This window comes from Paroedura picta, chromosome 8 (genome assembly GCF_049243985.1).
Source record: "Paroedura picta isolate Pp20150507F chromosome 8, Ppicta_v3.0, whole genome shotgun sequence".
NCBI classification, from domain to species: Eukaryota; Metazoa; Chordata; class Lepidosauria; order Squamata; family Gekkonidae; genus Paroedura; species Paroedura picta.
This window is the reverse complement of record NC_135376.1, coordinates 31,146,117-31,169,787: the sequence shown is the minus strand read 5'-3', so window position 1 is coordinate 31,169,787 and position 23,671 is coordinate 31,146,117. Positions and strand designations below refer to the sequence as shown.

The 23,671-nt window shown below is 42.5% G+C and overlaps 1 protein-coding gene across 1 annotated transcript in view; it reads right to left on the bottom strand.

Moving 5' to 3' along the window:
• Positions 1-23,671, bottom strand: part of EPHA4 (EPH receptor A4) — a 188,261-nt gene that overhangs the window by 29,095 nt on the left and 135,495 nt on the right. Inside the window, exons 6-11 of the mRNA XM_077348926.1 lie at positions 21,805-21,929; positions 20,052-20,211; positions 18,576-18,687; positions 6,881-6,939; positions 3,956-4,069; positions 3,583-3,768 (exon numbers count right to left, since the gene is read on the bottom strand). Of these exons, the coding sequence (XP_077205041.1) occupies positions 3,583-3,768; positions 3,956-4,069; positions 6,881-6,939; positions 18,576-18,687; positions 20,052-20,211; positions 21,805-21,929 (756 nt within the window). The remainder of the gene's footprint in view (positions 1-3,582; positions 3,769-3,955; positions 4,070-6,880; positions 6,940-18,575; positions 18,688-20,051; positions 20,212-21,804; positions 21,930-23,671) is intronic.

Sequence of the window (23,671 nt, the reverse complement as noted above, 5' to 3'; positions counted from 1 at the left end):
CAGAAGTGATTGGCCTGAACATAATCCAAATTTTAGAAATACTTTCAGTTTGTAAAGGCGGCCATGAAGAAGAGAGCAGACTTGTATAGGTAATGTTGGGGTTTTGATTCCACTGCAAGCCCAAGAATGAATGGTCTCCTGTTGGTATCTATGGTCTGGTCTCACGAATAGGCTAGAAAATACGCTACAGTAAGTGGTCATTCCCCCACCCCCCGAAAAACAGACACTGGAAGACATGATCACCCCATTTACTATTCACAAGCCACAATATAAAAGAAACAAGGAGCCAGCGTGTACTGAAAGCGCCTGTGCAGTAAATACTGATGTTAATCAGGCACATGAGCCAAGCCAAAGATTTAAAAGGAAGTTACAACTCCCTAGCAGAAGTTAATCTCATTTAAAAATCTGACTCTAGTTATTAATAACCAAAATAACAGTGCAGTCTTACACCCTTCTATGTACATTAAAATGAATAGGCTTAGACAGGCGTAACTCTGTTTAGGATGGTAGTCTTAATTTAGACTGCCGTCTTAAATTAATGCGTTTCACTTCTGGGAAACCACATTGCACTGCTAGATTTTTATCCTACCTTTAAATTCCATATGAGCTGCAACATCAACCTCTACATTATTAACTAGACACTAAAGGTAGAAAAGTCTTTAGAAACCCAAAACACCGAACTCTAAAATACTAAAATCCACAACATTTGGGGCAACATTGAAGGTCACGATAATTTTTCCATATTCCAAAAGATCCCAGCCCCATATGTTCTCAAAGATGCTCAGACATGTGTTTATAGTTAATCTCTAAGGGTTTTTTTAAAAATCCATTACAGTAGCCGTTACTGAAAATGTTTTTGTGGGCACTCACTGTGAAGTTTATTAATGGTTTCCCCTCCTTTGTTTTCCTTAATGTTTGCAATGGATTTCTGTGTATCCATTTACCTATTCTGATTTACCCCCCCTCCCATCCTTATAACAAACTGAACAAGACACATTATTTAAGTATTTAAAGACAGGGTTCAACAGTGCATAATTTCAGCAATTAGACATAAACAAGACAAGGAACTGTTTTTTTGTACTCTGCTTTTTCACTACCTGGAGTCTTAAAGTGTCTTACAATCACCTTCCCTTCCTCTCCCCACAAAAGATACCCTGTGAAGTAGGTGGGACTGAGAGAGTTCAGAGAGAACAGGCTCAAGGTCACCCAGCTAGCTTCATTTGGAGGGATGGAGAATCAAACTCAGTTCTCCAGATTATAGATCCCTGCTCTTAGCCACTATACCAAACTGGCTCTACTTATAATGTGTAATAAAATAATGAAAACAATGAGTGTCAGTTGATTTAAATGTTTTAGACAATCATCTCACTGTAATCCATTAATCAATTTCTTACAGTTATATACACAATGAGCCATATCATAAAAGGGTTGTTTTAGATTCCTGGATAAGTTTTTAAAACATTTTTTTTAATTAAAACTTTTTCCTTAGCCTGTTCACTGATTAGTAATACTGGGGAGAACTTTGGAATGGCCTTCTCCAGCAGGGACTGCATTAGCAGCATGTTTTACTTCTGCACCTACCATTTGTCTCTGATGCATTGAAGATATTTGCTGTATTTAAATGCCTTGGCAAACTTGTCTGTCTGTGACAGGTATGTATACAGTCTGTTTCATGCTCGTGTCATATTGTCTGCCTCCGACTGCCCTTCTTGCATTCATGAACAGATCCCAAACTTCGTTGTTTGGGGAAGCCTTCCAGCTTTAATTTACTGTGATGTTTGAATCTGGGCAAATTGGATTTTGTTTCCTTCCTATAAATGGGGGTTCTAAACTGGGTTTAAACTATGGTTTAAAATCCCACTACTCTGTGGGAAGGAAACAAATTTGCCCAGGTGCCTGCACTCAAGCATCACCGTAAATTGGAGTTTCAAGGTTCTCAACAGTTCCTCATGTTTGAGAGAAGACAAAGTATGTAAGAGTAGCAAAAAAAAAAAAAAAAAGCCATTTTTTTGGGCCTGCCAGAGCTTGGTTGTGACATCTGATTTTCTTTTGTGGCACATCCCCCACCAGTTTATTAGTATTGGCAGATGCAAAAGAGATGCAGCACTTAGACAGAACCAGTGGCTCTGTCGTAAGCTTTTTGCACAATGCACCAATGTACAAGAGATCCTAAATATTTTTCTGACTTCTATAATCCTTTATTCAATAGCGTCAAATGCAGATATATATTCTATTTCCCAATGGATAAAATCTGCAATAAAATGTTTCCCTGAACAAACCAATTAATCCATAAAGAGCCATAGTCCTAATTGTTTTAAAAAAACACAAAATTAAACACCCCCAGTTAATAACAGTGGCCTATACTACAGCTACACTTAACCATATTCCTGAAGCAAGGTTTTTTTAAATGAAGTTCTCTGCAGCATTTTTTGACTAGGATCTTTTTTCGGTCTGACCAACCCAAGTTTTAGAGGCAGTTCTTGCTTGAAAACCATAGTGGTTGGGTTCTACATTATTCATACTTGAACCAAAATTCATTGATTTAATGAATTCTAATTGAGATATGCAAAGGGGAGGAGATGAGAAGAGGATATAAGCTTGACAGATGTTCCTTCAAATGAAAGCAAGTGTATCAAAGATGCAGACAAAAAAGAGCCACACAAACAAGTCTCAGACAAAGGCAAAGATTACTTTTGAAAGTCCTTTTTCCTACTTTGGCTGGTACCAACTAGTTGGTGATCTCCAGCCCCAAAAAAGGGTACATGGCCTCAACCAGAACCAGGGCCTCTTCGGCCCTGGCTTCAGCCTGCTGGAATGAGTTGCCAGATCTGGGCCAGTCTCGGAATTGTCAAATGTTCTGAAGGGCATGCAAAACAACACTCTTCCACTATCATTTGCTGACAGGATCCCCCTGCTCTCTTCCCCCCAACCAGTCTGGGATGTATACTTTCTGATTCCATTTGTTTCCAAGGTTTTAGCAATGGAGAATGTTTCTTTTAATCAACTGCTTTAAATGTCACTTATTTTATATTTAGCAGACTTAATTTTAATTGTTAGCTGCACCAAGACTATTGTTGGAGAGGGGTGGCCTAAATAAATAAAAAATAAATAAAATATGCCTTAAGACTTCAAGCCTATGGCATTGTGGTTTATTGTACTGTGACTGTTATGAAATACATTTGGCACTTTGATCCATCGTATCAAAAGGCATTTCAGACCAGCTTTCACAAACACCCACCTGGTAAACCAATAAAAAGGGAAATAATCCTCCACAGAAAAGCATCCTTCCATCACATTTCCCCTTCCCCTCCAAAACCTTGTAGCATTATGTTCTCTTGTAAAATTATGTACAAGTTCCTTGGAGATAGGGTATCAGTGGCAACCATAAAACCATTTAGAGCTGACAACAAGATTAATGGCTAGGCCTTCTCTGATTTCCTCCTATTAGCTATTGGTGAATCTGCTCCATCAGTCATTTCACAGCAAGAAGAGAGAAACCCTTATGCTGATTTAATTCCATAGTGACTTTAAAACTGTTCTAGTCAAATGAATGGTTATGCATTTGGTGGCAGACCTACTTACATTTAGTAACTACCCCTTCCAAGTGGATGATGTTGGGATGGTCAAACTGTCCCATAATGCTGGCTTCACTCAAGAAGTCCCTTCTTTGTTTGTCTGTGTATCCTGCTTTCAAAGTCTTGATAGCAACACAGATCTCCCTCTTGCCTGGGACCTTGAGTCGCCCACTGCAGACCTCACCAAATTCACCTACATAGAAAGAAACAATTCAAAAGACCAACCATGAAAAAACATTTAAATACCAATCTCTGCACAACAGTTCCACTAAATCCATTAGCTGGTTCATTCTAGATCAGTAGTCTAGATCAGATACTCCAGTAGGTATACACCATTAAAAATCCATTATCTACTTCCACAACAGTGGCCTGAAACTTACCAACACCAATGACTTTTTCAATCTTTATGCAGGATGCATCAATTTCTTTGGCAAATTCCCGCACTGCTTGGTTAGGGTCCTCATATGTAAAGGGGTCCACATATGTTCTAACACCTATAAATGCAAAGTAGCATTATTGAAAATTGCTTATCCACATAATTAGATGGTAAAATATTTGCTATGTATCCAGATAGGCTGAGGGATCCCAGGCTCTGTACTGTATTTAGGATTGGGCACTTTGGCTTTCCCTCTTTCCATGCCTACAAACAGGTAACCAGACTTTAATCCTAGTATGAATGCCATTCCATAATAAAAGCAAGGTCTCTAACCACAAGAATATTGTATTTATTTGATTTTACACAGTAAGCCTGAATTCTTAACCGGATACTTTTAGAACTATAGTGAGTAAGTACATTCAGGATAAACATTTCTTTTGGATTCATTCTGCCCATACAGAAGAAGCCTCAAGAAGCAATATCCAGAATGAGTGATTCTTGTAACTTCTATACTAAAGCAAATCATAGGATGGATGAGGATTTCCACAAGGGAAAAAAAGAATATCTTGGAAATCACACATAACACATCTAAAAAAAGGCAATACGCTGATCACTTTCCAGCAAAGAAGAAGCTTTCTCACATCGTGTTGTATGAACAGCAATACAGTAATGGCACCTAGCAAGTAAATAGATAAGAAGTATTTTACGTGTTATGCATTTTTTGAGCAGCAACACAGCTGTTCAGCCCAGCAGCCTGTGCTTTCTTGGCTATGAGAAATGTGTATGTGTGTTTATATATATGTCTACGTATACTGGCTGAGATTAGCAGGTGTCCATGTGCCAGATTTGTGCATGCAGTGGTACTGTTCCAGGCACTTTGGCTCCTGTTGCTGAACTCCAAACCTCTGTAAAAATTGCTCCAAGTAATAAAAATTGCATCTCAGGGAGCCAGCGTAAAAGAAATAGCTGGAAAATAGGGCACAGGTATGCAACTCTTGTGATTACGCAAAATGTCTCTTTAGATCATGGCCGACAGATTTACAACCTAACACCCCACGCACATGCATTATGTATTAAAAACATAATTATGCAATATTGGAAAAAGATATGTGAACGTAATACCATCTGTGTTCCATGAAAGCAACATTCCCTAAGCTTCATAGTGAAGTGGTTATCTCCTCATTATGTCTGTGCAGTTAGTGGGTTCCATCCTGCAATTTCCAAGTTCAATGACTGCACACATTTCTCTACTCTCCCCTCCCCCAGAGCTGTTTCCAGTCCTGGAAAAGTTTATTACTGGGTTCAAGAGACTTACATGTACTTATAGCCAGTTGGCTAAAGTGGAAATGGAGAGGGACAAAATTGCTCCTTTCCTCTTTTTTTTTTTTTTTGGGGGGGGGGGGTGAGCAACATTTCACCCCATTCCCACTACATCTACCCAATGAGCATAGTTGTTGGCATACACAAGACCCCAGGAAATGGTGCTGGTGGGAAGGAAGGGCGGGGAAAGTTCTGAGCCATCACTGCTTTTTACTGGTGACTGAGGGCCATTTCGCACGGCTTCAAAATAGCACAATGGTTGCTAATTGGAAACGCTACTAATTTGCCATAACCCACGACGTCGTAGACAATCTGCAACAATCCTGAAACCGACCCGCCAAAAGCGCTTCGTTGTGGCGCTTTCAGGGGAATCCAGAAAAGTGGATTCACCCTCCGGATAGCGATACACTCCTGCAACCAATCTGCAACAATAGCGATAAAGACCTGTGCGTTACCATTGTTGTGGGTTCTTCAAAGTCCCTCCTCCTGAGCCTGTCCTCCAAACTTCCGGCGAAGCGATCGCCATTTTTTTTTCCCTGAGCGAGTGGAGATCAACGCACCGGCGAGCCTCCGTTTAGCCAGTGAGGCTTCCCAGGCTGCAGTCCCTCCTCAGAGCAGTTTAGTCACTAAGCACAAGAAGCCCGCAGAAGCCCGTTTGCTGATGTATTTTCCCTTTATTTTTCACACTGTTTCGGCTGAAAATCGCGCCCGTGGGGGGGGGGGAGGGGGGATTTTTTTTTTCCACTCGGAGGCAGCATGGCCACGATCAAATGACAGCTCAAACAGAGGCTTCCCCGGCTTCAGTCCCTCCCCTTCAGTCACTAAGTGACCTTCAGTTTCACACATTCCATTCAGCCGAAAATCGGGCCGTGAGAGGGGGGGGGGATTTTTTTTTTTCACTCGGAGCCAGCGTGTTAACGATCAAACAATCAAACGGAGCCAGCGTGTTAACGATCAAACAATCAAACGACAGCTCAAACACCCCAGGCAGCTGGATGGGTCTCTCCATTGCAACGAATCTACTCAGATTCGTTACAATGGGTGTGTTTTTTTTTTTTAAACCTTTCTTAAAGGGAAAGGGGCTGTTTGGGAGCATGCTAACGGCTGCCCATTGGCTGCTTGACGGCCAGGGGCGGGACGAGCTTGGCAATAGCGCTTCCTTTCTAGCGATTTCTGCCGAGACCGGAAGCCTGTGGGAAACGCTAAAAAACGCAACTGATTCCACTACAAAGCCAGGTATGCAAAACGACGAATTCCACTATTTTAAATGGCGATTTTTCATTCAGTGACCAATTTGCAACAAAGATCCCCGTGCAAAATGGCCCTGATAATATCCAAGCAATTGTGTTGTCAACACAGTTATGTACTGCTTTTATAAGAAGTTGTCAGTGATTGAACGTTTGTATATACCTTGCAAAAGGCAATGAACTGTACACACAACACTTAGCTAAACAATGCTACATATGAATAGGGTCCAAAGCTGCAAATCAATGAAATCCAGTGATAATCACTTCTAAAGGGATATCGGTTCTCCCCATCCTTCTCTAACCCAGGCTAAAAAACAGATTTTGTGAACCAGATCAGAAAACCACGCATTGTTGCCTATTACCTTGGTTCAAATGTTTCTCCTCATCTGCTTCTTGCTTGGCCTTACTGTATTTGCTGCGTCTGTTGGAATGAAAAAGAACATTATAGATAAAAATAAATATCTTACCTAGTGAACTCAAGAGTCTTCTTGACCTGCTAAGACTTGAATTACTGTACCTGACAAAACTTGTTCTCTCTGCTACTGTGGCTGATGAACTAGCTTAGATCTACCTGTAGCACAAAGAGTTGCCACATTCCTAATCCTGCAGTAGTTGTCACTATCAAGGAAAATAGCCACACATTCTAGAAAAAGGCAGTATACTACCCTCCCCCAAATGCATTTTGTCCCTAAATGCAGAAAAAAAATTCTTAACAGATTTAACAGGAATTATTACTTCAGTTTTGTGAGAACAATTAAAAGTTTGTATATGGTGGGATTTATAAAGCATGCATAAATGATGGTTCCAAGTCCAATGTGGTTTCATTGCTAACTGCAAATATATACCCAATCAAGTTATTTTTACTTTGCACATGGGCATATTAATAACATATTATCCTTGAGATTAATAGTAAGCCTGCACATTATTATAATGTATGATATACTCCTAATATTTATAACTTTAATTTTAAAATAGGTCTTTGGGAACAATATGAGCATAGATCTAAAAGAATTTAATAAAGAAGGCTCTTGGTAAAAGAGACCTATTCACACAGCTAAGAACTGCTTAAATTCAGTTTGCTCCAGATTCTGTAAATTCTCAGGATCCCAAGGTTTAGATTAGTCAGACAAAGAAATTCTCAAAACACAATTAGCAATTATAATTTAGTTTCCCTAATTGGGAACTGTTTCTTCGTTTTGGACCCTGATCCCTTTGGGAACCTGTGGCTTTTCATATTAATGCCAATATCAAAACTTCCTTGGACTTCAGAAGCAAGTTTTGATTGCTGGCTCCACTATGTAAATTTTGCCAATAAGATGAAATAATAATCACCAACACTACCATGATATATGATTCATGATAATTCCTAAAATCCCGAAGTTAAAGGACAACACTTTGATCACAGCACTGTGTATCTAACGATCCACAATCCTTATGGAATAAGACTGCTTTAATTTTGTTCCTGGGCTCAGTAGACCCTCAGAAACACCATAAGGTGCAAAGTAAGGGTGAGCAGGAGGAGAGGGAAATCTGTGGCAACTACTCCCCCACTTTTTGAAGACTTTAGACCAGGGGTAGTGAAACTGCAGCCCTACAGATGTCCACGCACTACAATTCCCATGAGCTCCTGCTAGCATTTGCTGGCAGGGGCTTGTGGGAATTGTAGTCCATGGACATCTGGAGGGCCACAGTTTGACTACTCCTGCTTTAGACCATTAAGTCTTCAAAACTGTGTGGTTGGATAAAGGCCAATAAATCACAACAAAATTTGATCCAGGCTCTCTACAAGTATCAGGATTTAAATTCTTGCATTGGTATTTATTTATTTATTGCATTTATATACTACCCTCCTTGGAGGCTAAGCGCGGTTCACATTAGACATTAAAGGAACAGGAACAGTACAGTACAATATTGACTGAAATGGAAGAAGAGGAGGTGGCCCTCAAAATACACAGAAATTTATTATTGGACATGTTACGTATTATAAGATTCCCCCCCCCTTTTTTTAAAAATTGATGCTACACCTGTGAAGAAACCTCATTATGTATTGTGATTTGTTATTGCCTAATTTTGCCAAGTAATTCAGCATGTACCTTCTAGGCTTGGTATTAAGTTTTCTGGCCACTTGTCTGGTGAGTAACATAAGGTGAGAGTGATGACCAGTATAAATTTAGCATTAGTCAGTAGGCAATGTATCTATCAATTGCTACTGTCATCTCCTCACCTGTTCTGACTCTGTATCAGATTTATCAGTTCCTATTTATTAAGATCACCGTGCGGACTCCATTACACGTGCACTTAATTCCTGATTCTATATCAGCAAATGAATGGAGAGGATTCCAATTATTTCATGAGCACCTAACAAGCTCTGCACTATAGGCAGAAACACTCAGACAAATATTTAGGACACATTTAAGCCTACCGTCAGTCTACAGGCTACATATTTTCATTGACTTAATCACCATGAGGTAAAAGGACTGTCTATTGCAACTGACTTGAATACACATACAGTGAATTTCAGATTTGCCTGGCCAGAATATACAGGACCAAAAGGAGAAAGAAAAAAAAGATGTGCTTCCACCAAAGTAACTTTTAAAAGTCCTCTTGCTTTAATACAAAAGCACTGGGGGTGGGGGAAGCTTCCCAAAGTTTTGAAGGGAGTAGCAAAAAAGAAGCACAAAGAATAGTTTCCAGCCCCCTAATTACAGCCTATTTAGCTACTAATAAAGGCTTCCAAACCAACTATTCGTTGCTGTATTACCTTTGTCACCTGTAGAGATTTTGCTTAGGGAGGAAAACTGCTGGGGCCTACTGCTCTGAAAAAGATACTCCCTTCCCCCTGCGCTCCACACCCCTTGACTCATTATGTAGTCACTAGGGCATGGGAAGTTCTTTGGAGGCCTGAGGAATGTCTCACACAAACTGACATTCACAGATAGCTCACCTGAATGACAGAAAGAGCCCTTTGTCACAGTGTTCAATTCCGTAATTACAGGGATTTGGATGACAGTGAATAAGTGGGAGGTGGGATGCAGGCAAGAAACACAGAAGCTTTGAGAAACTGCAGGGGTCAGGGATGAAGACAAGTCTACAGGTGGAACTTTGAGATAAAGAAGAGGTGGGGTTTAAACCTGACAGGCTTGCTCCACAAATGGCAATGAGGGAGCCAAGGGTATTAACAGGCATTGTGCTAAAACAGCAGGATTCTTACATGCTTCTGTTCTAGCCAAGCCATGGAAGCTGGCACTTTTTGCATTCACATTTCAAGAGGGGGAAAACAAAGACTTAGAGAAATTGCTGACTTCAGTGCAGTAACAAGGACATGACCAAGGCAGTGTGCTAAAATACAACCCCGGGGGAGCATCAATGGAACTCCAGCCACTTAATTCTAAGTATTTTGACTTAACGTTTTGATTTCACTGATCTGTGATAATTAAAATGCCCTTTAGTTAAATATCATCCAATTAGATACGAAAACAAAACCCCACACTGTTCACTTCCTTTTTTCAAAACACTCTAAAGCATTGTTCTGGCCTGAATGTTCTTTGAAAGCTATTTTTGAATCATTTTGCTTTGTGGAAAGAACAGACATCAGGTCTCCTGAAGAAGTAATTAGATAACCAAGAGGTAAGATGGGTGGCACTCTTTATCCAGAAGGCAGCACATTTAATTCTGGGATGATTTTGTTGTGTGCAAAAATGTCATTTTCAAGCAGCTATGCTTGAAGGAAGCTGATCAGAAACAGTAAAAACTATCTATCCTCTGCTGATTGCACTACCTTAATCTACAAAGGCTTGATCTGATATTTCAGTACATTATGAGAATATGCTAACTCAGATGTCTTGTTCACATTTGCCACTGCCCAAATCTGAGATCCTTGGCTCTACACACACTGAGGTAGCTATTCATGAGAGCTTTGTATGAGTGCTACATGTAACCACTGAGATCTGTATATGTGCAAAGAAAATTATCATACAACTTGGAAAATAAGTACATACACGCTTCAATCCCTCCTAGAATTTCCACCGGTGCAAAAAGGGGATTATTTTTCATCAAGTCTACCTGATTCCCTCTCAGCCTATTCATGGGGGAAGTCTGCTTTCCTCTTCCCCCCACCAGGAAGAGCCCTGGGAGGGGCCTTCTTGGTTCAACGGGAAGAGGGGATTTGGTTAGTGTCTACTTTCACCTGTAAAAATTCTAGGAGGATCCAAACCAGAATTCCTGTTTACAACAGGGAGTTCAAACAGACTTATGAAGCATTTACATTTGGGTTGCAACAAGTGTGAACAAGATCTGAACTGAAATACCAAAGAAGTGTCAGATACTGTCAGTTATACAAGTACAGGTCACATAGGGGTGGGTATTTGATGATGGCCATCTCTTTCCCCTCCCAATGGTGATCCACTTGAAAAGATTATATCTTCTGAATGGTAAGAAAATCCATGTATACAGCATAGTATATGTTGTTTCTGTAGCACATCACAATTAGGATCATGCATTATTGATGCGGAACACAACTTCTACCACTCCCCCTGGGATGGAAATAGGTACAGACATGATATCCATAGCCCCGCCCCAGGGAGTGGGGAGACCGCCAGCAGAGGAGGCCAAGGCGGGGCCCCTAAAGCTGGCTGGGCTGCTGTGCGACCCGCAGGAAAGCTGCAGGTCAAAGCATGCCCCTGAAGGCAGCCAGGGCTGCTGCGCTGCCATGGTGTCCCACAGCCCAGTCTGATCCCACCCTCTGCAGAGTGGGGCAGATTGGGGAAGCTCTGCTGCCATAATACCTGGCTTTCCAGGCTGGTCCCACCCTCCGCATAATGGGCCAGGCTGGGAAAGCTCTGCTGCTATGGCACCTAGCTTCCAAGGCCGGTCCTGTCCACAGAGCAGGGCTGGCCTGGGAAGTGGGGAGATGCTGTGGCCACAGAACTCCTGCTGTGACATGTAAGTAGGGTGAAGGGAAGAGTGTGTGTGTGTCTGAAAGGGAGTGGGGGGGAAGGACCAGAAAGGAGAGGTAAGTGGGAGAGACAAGGGGGAAGTGAGGGAAGGTGTGGGGGGAGGGATTGAGGAGGAGGGACCAGGAAGAAGAGGTAGGTGGGTGAGGCAAGAGGAGACAGGGGAAGGAGGGGGGTGAGAGAGTCAGAGAGGGAGGGGGCCAGGATCATGGAGTCCCACAGCAGGTATGTGTTCCACATACCCTGTGATAGTAGGATTCTCACTAGAATTTTTTTAATAATACTTTAGCATTTTATTTAAGGTTTCAAAAATATTATATGACCTGAGCATTCGTGACATTTCAATGAGTTGACATTTCATTACAGTGCAGACAGCACTAAAATCCATATTTTAATCGAGAAAATCTGAATATATTGTATGCACACAAACTCCTAATAGCATCTTTGATTTGATTCCAATTTGGGATTTGGTTACTTCCTTGGAGACTCTCTGAGACTATCCTTCTTAATGGAGCTGCTGGGCAGAACTTTAAACAGACTGTGATACTCAGAACTGATAGAATGCTTAACAACAAGTTAATATTTCATATACTTTCTGTCTTTTCCTTTCTGATGCCCAGTGAAACATCCTTGAACCTTTTGCAGCTTTCTTTCCTGTATGCCATTCCCATTAGTGGTGGTACCAAGCATCCACTTTTACTATGAACTTCCTCATTCTATTTTTTTTTCTGTCCAATTTGAACCCTTTCTAGGTAGAGAGAACGAAGAAGACAGCTTGTGGTAGAAGAAGTGCTAGCAGGATACACATCAGCTCTGGCCTGTCAGCTACCTGGCTCCTAGCAGCCTTTCCGTTGACAGCTTTATGGCTGATACTAAAGAGAATCAATAGGAGGGCAAGGGGTTGACATTTCATTTTCTAAAAAGTGATCCATTGAAGACCAATCACCAGGCAGTGTTTATCAGCCTTGGGAAGTGGCATTTTTTTTGGGGGGGAATGTAGGAATCATCTCAGAGTGATTCGACAGGCACAATTCTCCAAGGTGGTGACTCGTAATTAGAAATCCAATGCATCCCACTATCAATCCTGCCTTAAATAATAAAGCGATCAATAAAAGCAGAGGGGAATTTAAGTCATGGGGCTCAGTGTTGCTATTTTCTGTTGCAATGGCTTTTAATAAACTTCTCTCTGTATTACATTTTCATATATATATTTTTCTTCTTGTCAGCATGGAGGCTGGAGAGCCAGCTGAATACCCACAGAAATCCATTGTAGTGAATGACTACCTATCAGATATTATAACCACATGGATTTAACTGTTTTTTTTTAATGAGAAAGCAATTTGAACTAAGAGAGTAAATGAGGAAGAATGTTGCTCTAGTCACAGAACAGAGCCCATGCTGAATCAGGCCAAGAGTCTATGGAGGGGTCAGCTCAGAAGTCCCTAAGCAGGGCATGAAGCCTTCCATCATGGTCTGTGCTCTCAGTCTGAAGTATACTATTTCTGAATGTGGAAGCTGCATTTTGATATCAAGCTTAATGACATCCTCAATAAGATAATATAAGAGAGATCAATGTGACTGAATCAGTGTGGTAAAGTGGTTAATGTATCAGACGAGGTGGTAGGAGACCCAGGTCTGACTCCTCACTATGCCATGGATGCTTGCCGGGTTACCTTAAGCCACTTGCTCTTGCTTAGTCTAAGTTACTCCATAGGGTTGTTGTTGTAAGGATAAAATGGAGTTGGGGAGTACAAGAGTGAAAGCTGCTTTGGGACCTGTGTAGAAATGCCTTTTGTTCTGAGGTTTGGTTTTAAAGGGTTTTCTCAGTTAACAGAAGACAAACAGGAAGGGAAAAGACAATTACTCTCAAGTATTGCCCATCATGTCACTGGTTCTGAAAAGAACCCAACCATCAAGCTTTTGTAAATACAAATAAATCTCCTGGATGAAGACAATGAAAAGGCCAGCTAACATCTTATATGGAATCTGACACCCAGAAGGTGACAAGAGACTTAGAAGGCAGGATGCCAGGAATCCCAGGAAGAAGTTTTGACCTTCCAGCAGAAGATGGAGCATAAAAAAGAGAGAAAATCCCTTGTCACTAAGGAAGGAGTTCTATCTTGATAGCCATCTTTGCCACTGGGAGAAGACAAAGGGCTGGCTGACAGAACAAAGACTCCAGGGTAATGCAAACCTTTTAGATCACTGTAACTTCTAAGGTTAAAGAGTCTACCTTAGAATAAGACCAGCTAGGGCATGTATACAGTTGAGATACAGAGGATTGTGTCTTTGTACCATTTATTTGTAATCCTTCCTCAGTTTGCTGTGCAGAGTATGTGTGTGAACTTTCTCCATTCCATAAATTCTTTGTTACTTTAAAGGTAAAGGTAAAGGTATCCCCTGTGCAAGCACCGAGTCATGTCTGACCCTTGGGGTGACGCCCTCCAGCGTTTTCATGGCAGACTCAATACGGGGTGGTTTGCCAGTGCCTTCCCCAGTCATGACCGTTTACCCCCCAGCAGCAAGCTGGGTACTCATTTTACCAACCTCGGAAGGATGGAAGGCTGAGTCAACCTTGAGCCGGCTGCTGGGATCGAACTCCCAACCTCATGAGCAAAGCTTTCAGGCGGCTGCCTTACCACTCTGTGCCACAAGAGGCTCTTTGTTACTTTAAATGCTGGTAATTCTCTATACCAGTGGTCCCCAACCCCCAGTCCGTGGATCAGTCGGTACCAGGCCATGGCTCCTCCTCATCCTTCTCCCTGATTACTGCCTCGGAGGCTGCCCTGCCACTCTGCCGCCAGCTCACCTTTGGTACTCTCCAGTGGCTGCCATGGCTGGGGCTCCTCCTCGGCGTGGCACTGCACAGCTGCTGCTGGCAGCGCCCCCCAGCAGACAATGGGAAGTTAGGGGAGCTGGTAGGAAAGCAAGTGGAGCAGGTGCTCAGGTAGGGGTGGCAATGTCCCTTGGCAAAAGACTACCCCCCCCCGGGACTCAGTAAAATTGTCAAGCATTTACCTGTCCCCGGTGATAAAAAGGTTGGGGACCACTGCTCTATACCAGTGGTCCCCAACCTGCGGTCCGTGGCCCGGTGCCGGGCTGCGAAGGCCATGGCGCCGGGCCACAGTTCCCTCTCCCGCCCCCCCCCCCCCCCGCAGTAAAAAACTTCCCAGGCCGCAAGCTTGCGGCCAGGGAAGCTTCTTACTTCGGGAGGGGGGGAGAGGGAATCAGGGCTGCGCTGGGCTGGGCTCCGCCTGGATGCGCCGCTGAGGGCTCGCTCAGGCTGGGCGGCCGCGAGGGCTGCTGCTGCTGCGGCAGCGGGGGGCGTTGCTGCCTTGTGCCGCCCCTCTTGGCGAGCCCCGACCCCGCAGCCTCTGCCGCCTCCTCTGCCTCGGCCGCTGATCGGGAGGGCAGGTAGCTGGCGTGCACATGCTGAACAAAGAGCCCGGCGCCGCAGAGCCGGCGGAGGTGAGCGTGGAGGGTGGGTGGGCAAGGCGGTGGAGCAGCTGAGAGGAGCGCCTCACCTCCACCATGGCGGATCGCAGGAACGCCGAACTCCCATTACCCACTCCTCCTCCTCTCGCCGCGCCCGCGCATCGCGCATGCATGGCCATGCATACGCGATGTGCGGGCGGGGCAGTTGCCCTGCCGGTCCCCAGGCTAAAAAAGGTTGGGGACCACTGTTCTATACCACATAGACGTGCGTTGCTCACTCTATTCAAAATGGATGTGAAGAAGGGATGCAGTTGGCTGTTAGATCACTAATTCCCTAAAAGTATGTAAGTTTGGTAAGGCATCCTCATGGCAACTAGTCCCTAGGTAGAGGACATGCATGCACTAGGTGGAGCCTAACTGGCAATGTGGAAGAGAAGCTGTGGATTTTTGTTCTCCTGGTTCATAATTCTGCAAATGACCAACAGGTCAGAGATAACCCCCTGTGGCAGATCATGCTAAAGAGATAAGGATGGACCAGGCTAGGAGAGTGGCATGGTGGTGGATGGAGACAGGGGACAAACACTGGTGCCTAGATGCCTTGGAAGCTCAAGATTGAGCAGAGTGTGGGGATTGGATGGGCTGTTCTGCCACAGGGCACACTGGGAAGAAAAATTGGGTAAAAATATCTACAGTATTTTTGAGTAAGACATGAGCTGAATACTAACATCACACCCTAATCCAATACTTCCAAGTGATGCAGGAGTTCTGTAACTGTAGGGTCCTCTCATTGCAGGAAGGGAGTGGAGACACAGGCATTCTGTGCTTTCTATCATGAAAAGGGGCAACTCACAATTATTACGATGTTTAATATATGCTTCTCAGCATGCATGAATAATATATAGCACCTCTACAAAAGCTCTTGGCCATGGCAATTCAAAATGAAAGAAAAACATTTGTGATTTAAAAGGACACTAGCTTGGATAGTTTGGCAAAAGAAGCCTTAAAATTACTGTACTTTACCAAAAAAAGAACAGAAAAAGACAATTCCATGATTTTCCCCTTCATTTTTTCCTCATAATACAGTCTTTATTCCATGTGGCTTTGGTTCATGCAGGCCTTATGGTCCATAGCATAGCTATTATGGTGATCAAGGAGGACCCATTCTTGAATTTTTCACTGGTATAAACAAATTGGATCCAACCCATAATGATCTGGCTCAAACAAACTTCTCATGGCAGCCATTTTATGCTGCAATTCTGGCGGGATGGCCATCTGATGAAAAAAGGCTCAGTCAATTGGCATCAACCCTCTGGTTGCAGGATTCACAAAGAAATCACAGCAATCTGATATTTTACCACAAAAAAGCCATTCCACCCATTGTATATGTAGGTGAAGAAGGCCACAATCTCTGTTATCTCTGTTATCTATACTATATGTTAATATAGATAAGATGAATTTATGAACAATATCCTGTCCCAATTCAGCCTATCAACCAAATTCTACTTTCTTACTGGCCAATAGTGGCACTGGACTTCTTTTTTTGTTTATTTCCAAATAGCAATCCAAACGAGGAACAAAAATCTGTTCACTTGACATTAGGTGAGAAATACTTTGGAGCTAATTTGTGAATAACAAAAACAGCTTGAAAAGAATTAGTGGCCATGATTAAGTGCGGTCATGATTGACACCGTGGCGGGCATCTGATGAAGTGTGACAGCACGTGATGGCTGGCGGCTCGACAGCATGCGGAGGAGGCAGGGCCTGGTGCCTATTTAAGACACCACATGCTCCTGCACGGCCTCCCTGGGCCATTTGCCGCATGGACAGCTACCCTCTGTCACTCCCCTATTTGTTAAAGTTGTTGGTTGTACTTCAAAAGCTATTGTTATGTAATAATTAAATCACAGCTGTTGTTTAGGCACTGTAAGTAGCCTGTTGGCAGGGAGTCCAGTTTGCGTACTGGACTCCCTGGGGTAGGGGGTCTCCTTAAAGAGATGGGCTGAAGATTGGGCACGGCCTAGGGTGGCCCAGGGCTCACAGCCAGGCAGCTGGGGATACCAAGGATTTCCCAGGAAAAGGATGCCTTGACACAAAGGAGCCGCTGTCTCAGCTGGGATGAAGTGGGTTCCAAAGTGTCGAGGGATCCGGTTAACAATGCAGCCGGATGGCTGTGGGGGTCAGGCTTCCTTCATGCTGGGCCAACCCTCTTGGTGTGTGTGTGGGGGGGGAGGGGGTTGTAATAAAGGCTGTGGCCATTTCATTGCCAAACCAAGGAGTTGTGTCTTCATTGGTTTAATTGCCAGCCTGCTAGTCAATAATTTTGTTACATATCCTTTCCATTACTTAAGAAATAATTTCAAGAAAGCACAAGAAGTATGAACGTCTACCAGTTTTTAAACACAGCTGAACAAAATTTAATTGATTCTGACTGCTAGACAGTTTTTGGTGGGTAGGACATAAGAAGATGTGGAAATAAATAATTGAGCAGAGTATATGCTTGCTATCTTTTGAAAACTTTTTAAAAATATGGTGTATGAGGGTTGAAGGGGAAAAGAATGAGTGTGTTGCAAAAACAGCAAAAATCTAAATGCAAATATGTGTCTTTTAATTAACAATGCATTTGTTTAATTAAATAACATGCAACCTGTCTCAAACATTAAAGGACTGATGCCCAACTCAACTTTTCCAGTATCCCAGTCACTGTGCACTTATTAGCCAGGAGAATGAAATGTCAGCTGGGTTGACAACCTCCAGGTGGTGGCTGGAGAATGCCCTCGATTACAACTTAAATCCAGGCAAAGGAGATCACCTGGAGAAAATGATTGCTTTGGAAAGTGGACCCTGTGTCATTATACTCCACTGAAGTCCCTTCCCTCCCCAAATCTCACCAAATTCTTTCTTCCCCACCCTCCTTGCAGTCTGTGAGCAGTCTTTGGGATTCAAGAGACAACATTTTATTTATTCCTTCTTTTCTCCTAGGACCCTGTGATCTTTTTCTGCTTTTGAACTGTCTTCTCCCCCTCTCTTTCAATGCCTATGGGGACAGGAATAAATATTGGCAAGGCAAAACATTCTTTTTCATATTTACACTTGAGAAAAAAACAGTTTGTTTTCTGGTGTTGGGGAGGCACAAGACAGAAAGGTTTAACCCATTTGGTGTGCATACAAAACTAAAGCATTCACATGTTTTCTTTTGTGTTCCTCATAAGGGACAACCATCCAATGCAGAAACAATCAGAAAATCAAGAAGGGATCATTTTCTCCAATCAGGAGTTCACAAACTCCTTTTCTTTTCTCCCCCACCCCCAACTCTGCATGGCACTTCTAGCTGAGAACTAGTGAGCTCAGAGTGATGCATTCATTAAACCCTCCACCAAATTACAATCCCTTCAGATCTCATGTTGTGGGCTGGCATCTTAAAACCTCCCACCCCCACCCCCTTACTAGAATTTAGCTTTGCATTTGAAGGGCCAAGAGCTCTAGAACGATTACCATTACTTTACGTGCCGCTGTGGTAGTGATGTTGAGAAGATCAAAGCAACACAGGCCGGGACTTGTGATGCAAATGTACTGTTTATGATGCTAATCAAAGAATTCAGCTTTGTTTGGGGGAGACAAAAAGCCTCCTCATAAAAGAGAGTGGGGAAAGAAGGGGAACTTAAATTCTTACCTCCTGCTGATGACAAAGGCAGCAATGAGAATGACCACAAGAACAACACTGCCAGCCACAGAGACCAGAAGGACGGTGGGGTTCGTACCTTCACCGATGATGGGAGACGGAACTAGGAACAGGAAAGGTATGTTAGCATTCCATGGTTATGCTACAGTCAAAAACAACACAGGATCACAATGGGCCATGCTTCCTTTGGCGTTTGAAGTGCAGAGGCAGTTTGCAGTACTACTCAAAGCCCCTTCTCAGGCTTTCATTAGGTATTCATTTGACATAATTTTCCAGGAGGGCCTTAATTAGTTAAAGGCATTATGCTCAATAATGGTTTGGGGAAAACTCTGAGAGTAAGGACTCCCCTTCCTCTCCCCTTCACATCTACTATGAGAGTATAATGGCTGATTTAGTGCCCACTGAACTGCTTCCCTTCTTATTTGATTTAAAATGGAACAGATGCTCATTCCTTGACTATGAGCAACTAGGTGACTCAAACAGAACAAGATGTTTTTAGCTGTCTGCAGTAGGGTAGTGCACTTCACATTTTCACATGCCTTGCCTGAGGGATGTTAACACTGAAAGACCCAACCTGAACTGATTAAAATGGCACTGTGCAATGGGGATTAAATAAAAAAGTATGGCTATAGCATTTTCCTGTCCTTACTTCAAGATGCAGTCCTGCTTTTAAAATATTTATCCAGCACGTACAACATATGCATGTGGTATTATTATTGTTGTGAATTGCCTTGAACCAAGGGAAAAGGCAGGATATAAATGTTTTAACATTTAGTAAGTAACCACACATTTTGTGCCCCAGTGGAGAGGCTGACTGGCAACTGGTTCCTACTACTGGCTATTGTGCAATCATGAGCCTATTAGGAGCATCACCCAAAATAAACTCCATGGGATTTTCTCCCTTGCTTTCTGCAGGTTCTTGTACACTATAAGTAGTTGTCACTATAATTAAAGACATATCAAAACAGCTGCTTTTCTTCCAATGCATCTCCACAAGGAAGGGAAAAACCCCATTCTACTGAACCTGGGCAAGAGGTGAAATTCAACCCTGGAGTTGTTAACTGGCAGCTAAGTCCATGACAAGGTTTCAACTACGTAACAGTGAGAACTGAACAGGGACAGTTTCACTGTTCTGTTCTGTGCACAGGCCCAGGGACAAACAGAGGCTCTTTGTTGACTCCCCCTCCTCACATTAGCTGGAAGCAGCCTTAGGCAGAAAAGCACACATCCAGTTCTGTTCTTAGTACACAGCTGATTAATTAGGAAGCAGGACTGGGGAAACAGTGATGGAACTGGCCTGGCCAATGCAGCTCTGTTTGACTAAGGCCATCAGCTTCAAAGGAAAAAATTTCAAACGGAAAAGAAATGTATTTATACTCACTCAAAGAAAATGCTGTGTTGTTTAGAAATGACAAGAGATGATGAGGGAAGAAGCACCTAATGTTATACTATTATCACACTATTTACCTGTGTTGGTTGTGAATTCAAATGGCCCACTGAAGTCTCCATACCCAGCTGCGGTCCTTGCTCGCACATGGAAGACATAGGAAGTCAAAGGGTTCAAGCCTTTGATATCAGTATTTCTGGCAGCCGTTTTCACAATGCGATAGCTGCGCTCATTTTGATCCTAACAAAACAGAACAAATAAACATGCCCCTTACTGTTCCACAAATTCTGGTCCTTTGCCCATTACTAAATCTATGGTGAAGATATTACTAATGGAGACAGAAATTTCAAAGGATCTCTGAAAGCTTTTCTGTTATCTTCAGTGACACAAGAGATCAGTGAGCTTTTATATTTTAACATTCTTTTTTTCTGGGGAAGCTATAAAAGATGATTGAGGTATATGTTCAGGTATTGGTGACTGTTTGAAAAAAATAATGCATGAGTGGTATTATTTAGAAAAAAATATTTTGAGACAGCAGTCACAATTCTCATGAACACATAGCACTTTATGTGCTCTCCTCATCTCTCTGTGTCGCTCTCCTTTGCTGTTGCATTTCAGAACTATAGGTCCTAAAAAAACCTCAGGAGATACTTGCTAAAAAATAATCCTAGTTGTGTCACAAAATTGTATTCTGCTTTCTTTTTTAGAATGAATATATATCTATATCTCTCTCTATATATATAGATGTATATACCTCTCTCTCTCTCTCTCTCTCTCTCTCTATCTGTGTGTGTAAGAACCTCTTGTGGCGCAGAGTGGTAAGGCAGCAGAAATGTTGTCTGAAAGCTCTGCCTATGAGGCTGGGAGTTCAATCCCAGCAGCCGGCTCAAGGTTGACTCAGCCTTCCATCCTTCTGAGGTCGGTAAAATGAGTACCCAGCTCACTGTAAACGGTAATGACTGGGGAAGGCACCAAATGACTGGGGAAGGCACCAAAACCACCCCGTATTGAGTCTGCCATGAAAACACTAGAGGGCGTCACCCCGTGTGTGTGTGTGTGTGTGTGTGTGTGTGTGTGTGTGTGTGTATGTATGTATGTGTGTGTGTATATATATATATATATATATATATACACACACACACACACACAGAGAGCGAGAGAGAGAGAGCACTCCTATTCTACTGAAAATCATCAGCCTGTTTCTGGTTTTAATAGGGAAGCAAATAAAGTTATCTTTTTTTAGTGTGAAAGAAAAGGATAGAGCAACCAAAAAAAGTAATTGTTCATTTTGCAGACAACCTTGAGAGGAAATAGCTCTTCAATAGTCCTGAATTGGAGGAGTGACAAATTATTTGTAGAAATAATGCCTCCATATAACTTGGAGGAGATGAAAAATGTGATTTTCTTTTCTCATATTTTCTATTAAGATCTATCAAAACCTCACCACCATTCTGGGCAAAGCTATCAGCTCATACAGAGCTCATTATTATTACAATATGATGTACTTCATTATTACACTACAGTCTCTGTTATAAGGCTAATGTTGCACTACTTCTTTGGTTTATTGATTCTCATTAGAAATTGCCCCACAATGGAATTGGATGGTTCTGAGAAAGGGGGGGGATGTCACCACTGCAAGACAGCAAGAGCAAGGCGCAGCATGCAACTCACTGCAACTTCTTGAATCCATGAACCAACAAACTGAAAATAAACTGAAAATACTGAAAATAAAGGCAAACAAATCAGGATTTCATTATGGGTGTTGGCATGAATGATAACAGTAAACTTATTCAGTCCTCTTTGGAAATGACAGTTGTCCAGGCTGAAAAATACCTTTTCATAATATTTTACTTCATACTCCAAGATGACTCCATTTGGCCTGTCAGGTTCCAGCCAGGCCAGTGCCACGCTGTGCCTTGTTATTTCTTTTGCTTGGATCACAGCAATCTGTGATGGAGCTGCCAAGAAAAGAAGAAGGAAAATGTTATACAATAGCTCTCAAAGGAAGGCAAAGTACCAGACAAGGCTAGATTATTTGCCTTGTACATAAATGCAACATAAGATGTTTTGGAGGCATTAACTAAAGCCATTCATCACAGGCCCAACTTTAGGCATGTTGATACCAAAGACAAATATTAAAATGTTGCCCATGCACTGATTTGTACGCTGAAAACTCCGAGTCTAACAGCCCTTCCCTTCTTTTTGCATCACAATCATTCAGTGGCTTGGTGCCCATGCTTCATTCTTTAAGCTACTCTGGCAAGGTACAATAATGAAATGTTCTCAGATGACATCACTAGTATACATTGAGTCATCATGTTTCTTTGTTAGTTTATCCTACCGGGAAGACTAGAAAAAACAGATATGGTTTCAAGTAAGGGCAAGCTATCATTCACCACAGAAATTAAGCATCTGTAATCAGTGATGGGGTAGAATCCAGAAATGTGGTAGGGGGTACATATTACATGAGTTCCACACTAATCCTAAATTGATCAACCATGAATCTTCTCCATTGTTTCCAAAATATTCTGAATGCAACATGGCCATAGGAAGGACTTGCAGGAACCAAGTGTAGCCTAACAAAATCCACTACCACTTCGAAGCAAGGTTGCCAAATGATCAGGAAAAACAGACTCCAGTCTTCTTTCCTGCCTTTAATAGCAGTTTTAGCTGAAGAAATCAACAAGTGTTTCAAGTGGCATGAGAATAAGCTTAAAGCAGTATGCCCATAAATGCCACAACATCAATTTGTTCTTACACAGAAGCAGTTTAAAGATATATTTGTATGCACCTCTGGGAAAGCCACTGTAGAGGAAAGCAATCCCAGCATGAATGCACATGAAGCTGCCCAGAGGTATATGTAGTGTATTTGCCACCTGAAGTTGATCATTTTTCTTAACACCCCCCCCTTCCTTAGTGACTTAATCCTACTATGAATGGCAAACACATGCAGAAATCTAAGCACACTTTAATGTATATTAGATGTCCATGATTCTGATGGATACTAGCATTCCAGGTAAAGGTAAAGGTAAAGGTATCCCCTGTGCAAGCACCGAGTCATGTCTGACCCTTGGGGTGACACCCTCCAGCGTTTTCATGGCAGACTCAATACGGGGTGGTTTGCCATTGCCTTCCCCAGTCATGACCGTTTACCCCCCAGCAAGCTGGGTACTCATTTTACCGACCTCGGAAGGATGGAAGGCTGAGTCAACCTTGAGCCGGCTGCTGGGATTGAACTCCTAGCCTCATGGGCAAAGCTTTCAGATGGCTGCCTTACCACTCTGCGCCACAAGAGGCTCTTACTAGCATTCCAACTCAGTCCTAAATATGGACATTAGAACCACCAACTTTTAAACTGGACCACTAGTTGTCACTTTAATATCAGCTGGATCTGCAGCAAATACCAATATTTAAAGAAATACCATGAGAAGCTTCCACTGTCCCTTTTAATTAGTTAAACCTCTGCTAAAGGTTTAACCTCAGACATAATCAAGGCAAGCCAAAAGAACTCTAAACTCTCACTGGCTACAGAGAAGGAATCACTTTCCTATTAAAATCAATAGGAGGGTGGTATGCTTAATTCTGGGCTGGTTAGACTTACTGGGGATGTAATTGAAGACTTGTTTCCTGGGAGTAAGCCCTATTGAATAAAATGAGACTTGTTTCCAAGTAGACCTCTCAGCATTCATATTTAGGAATG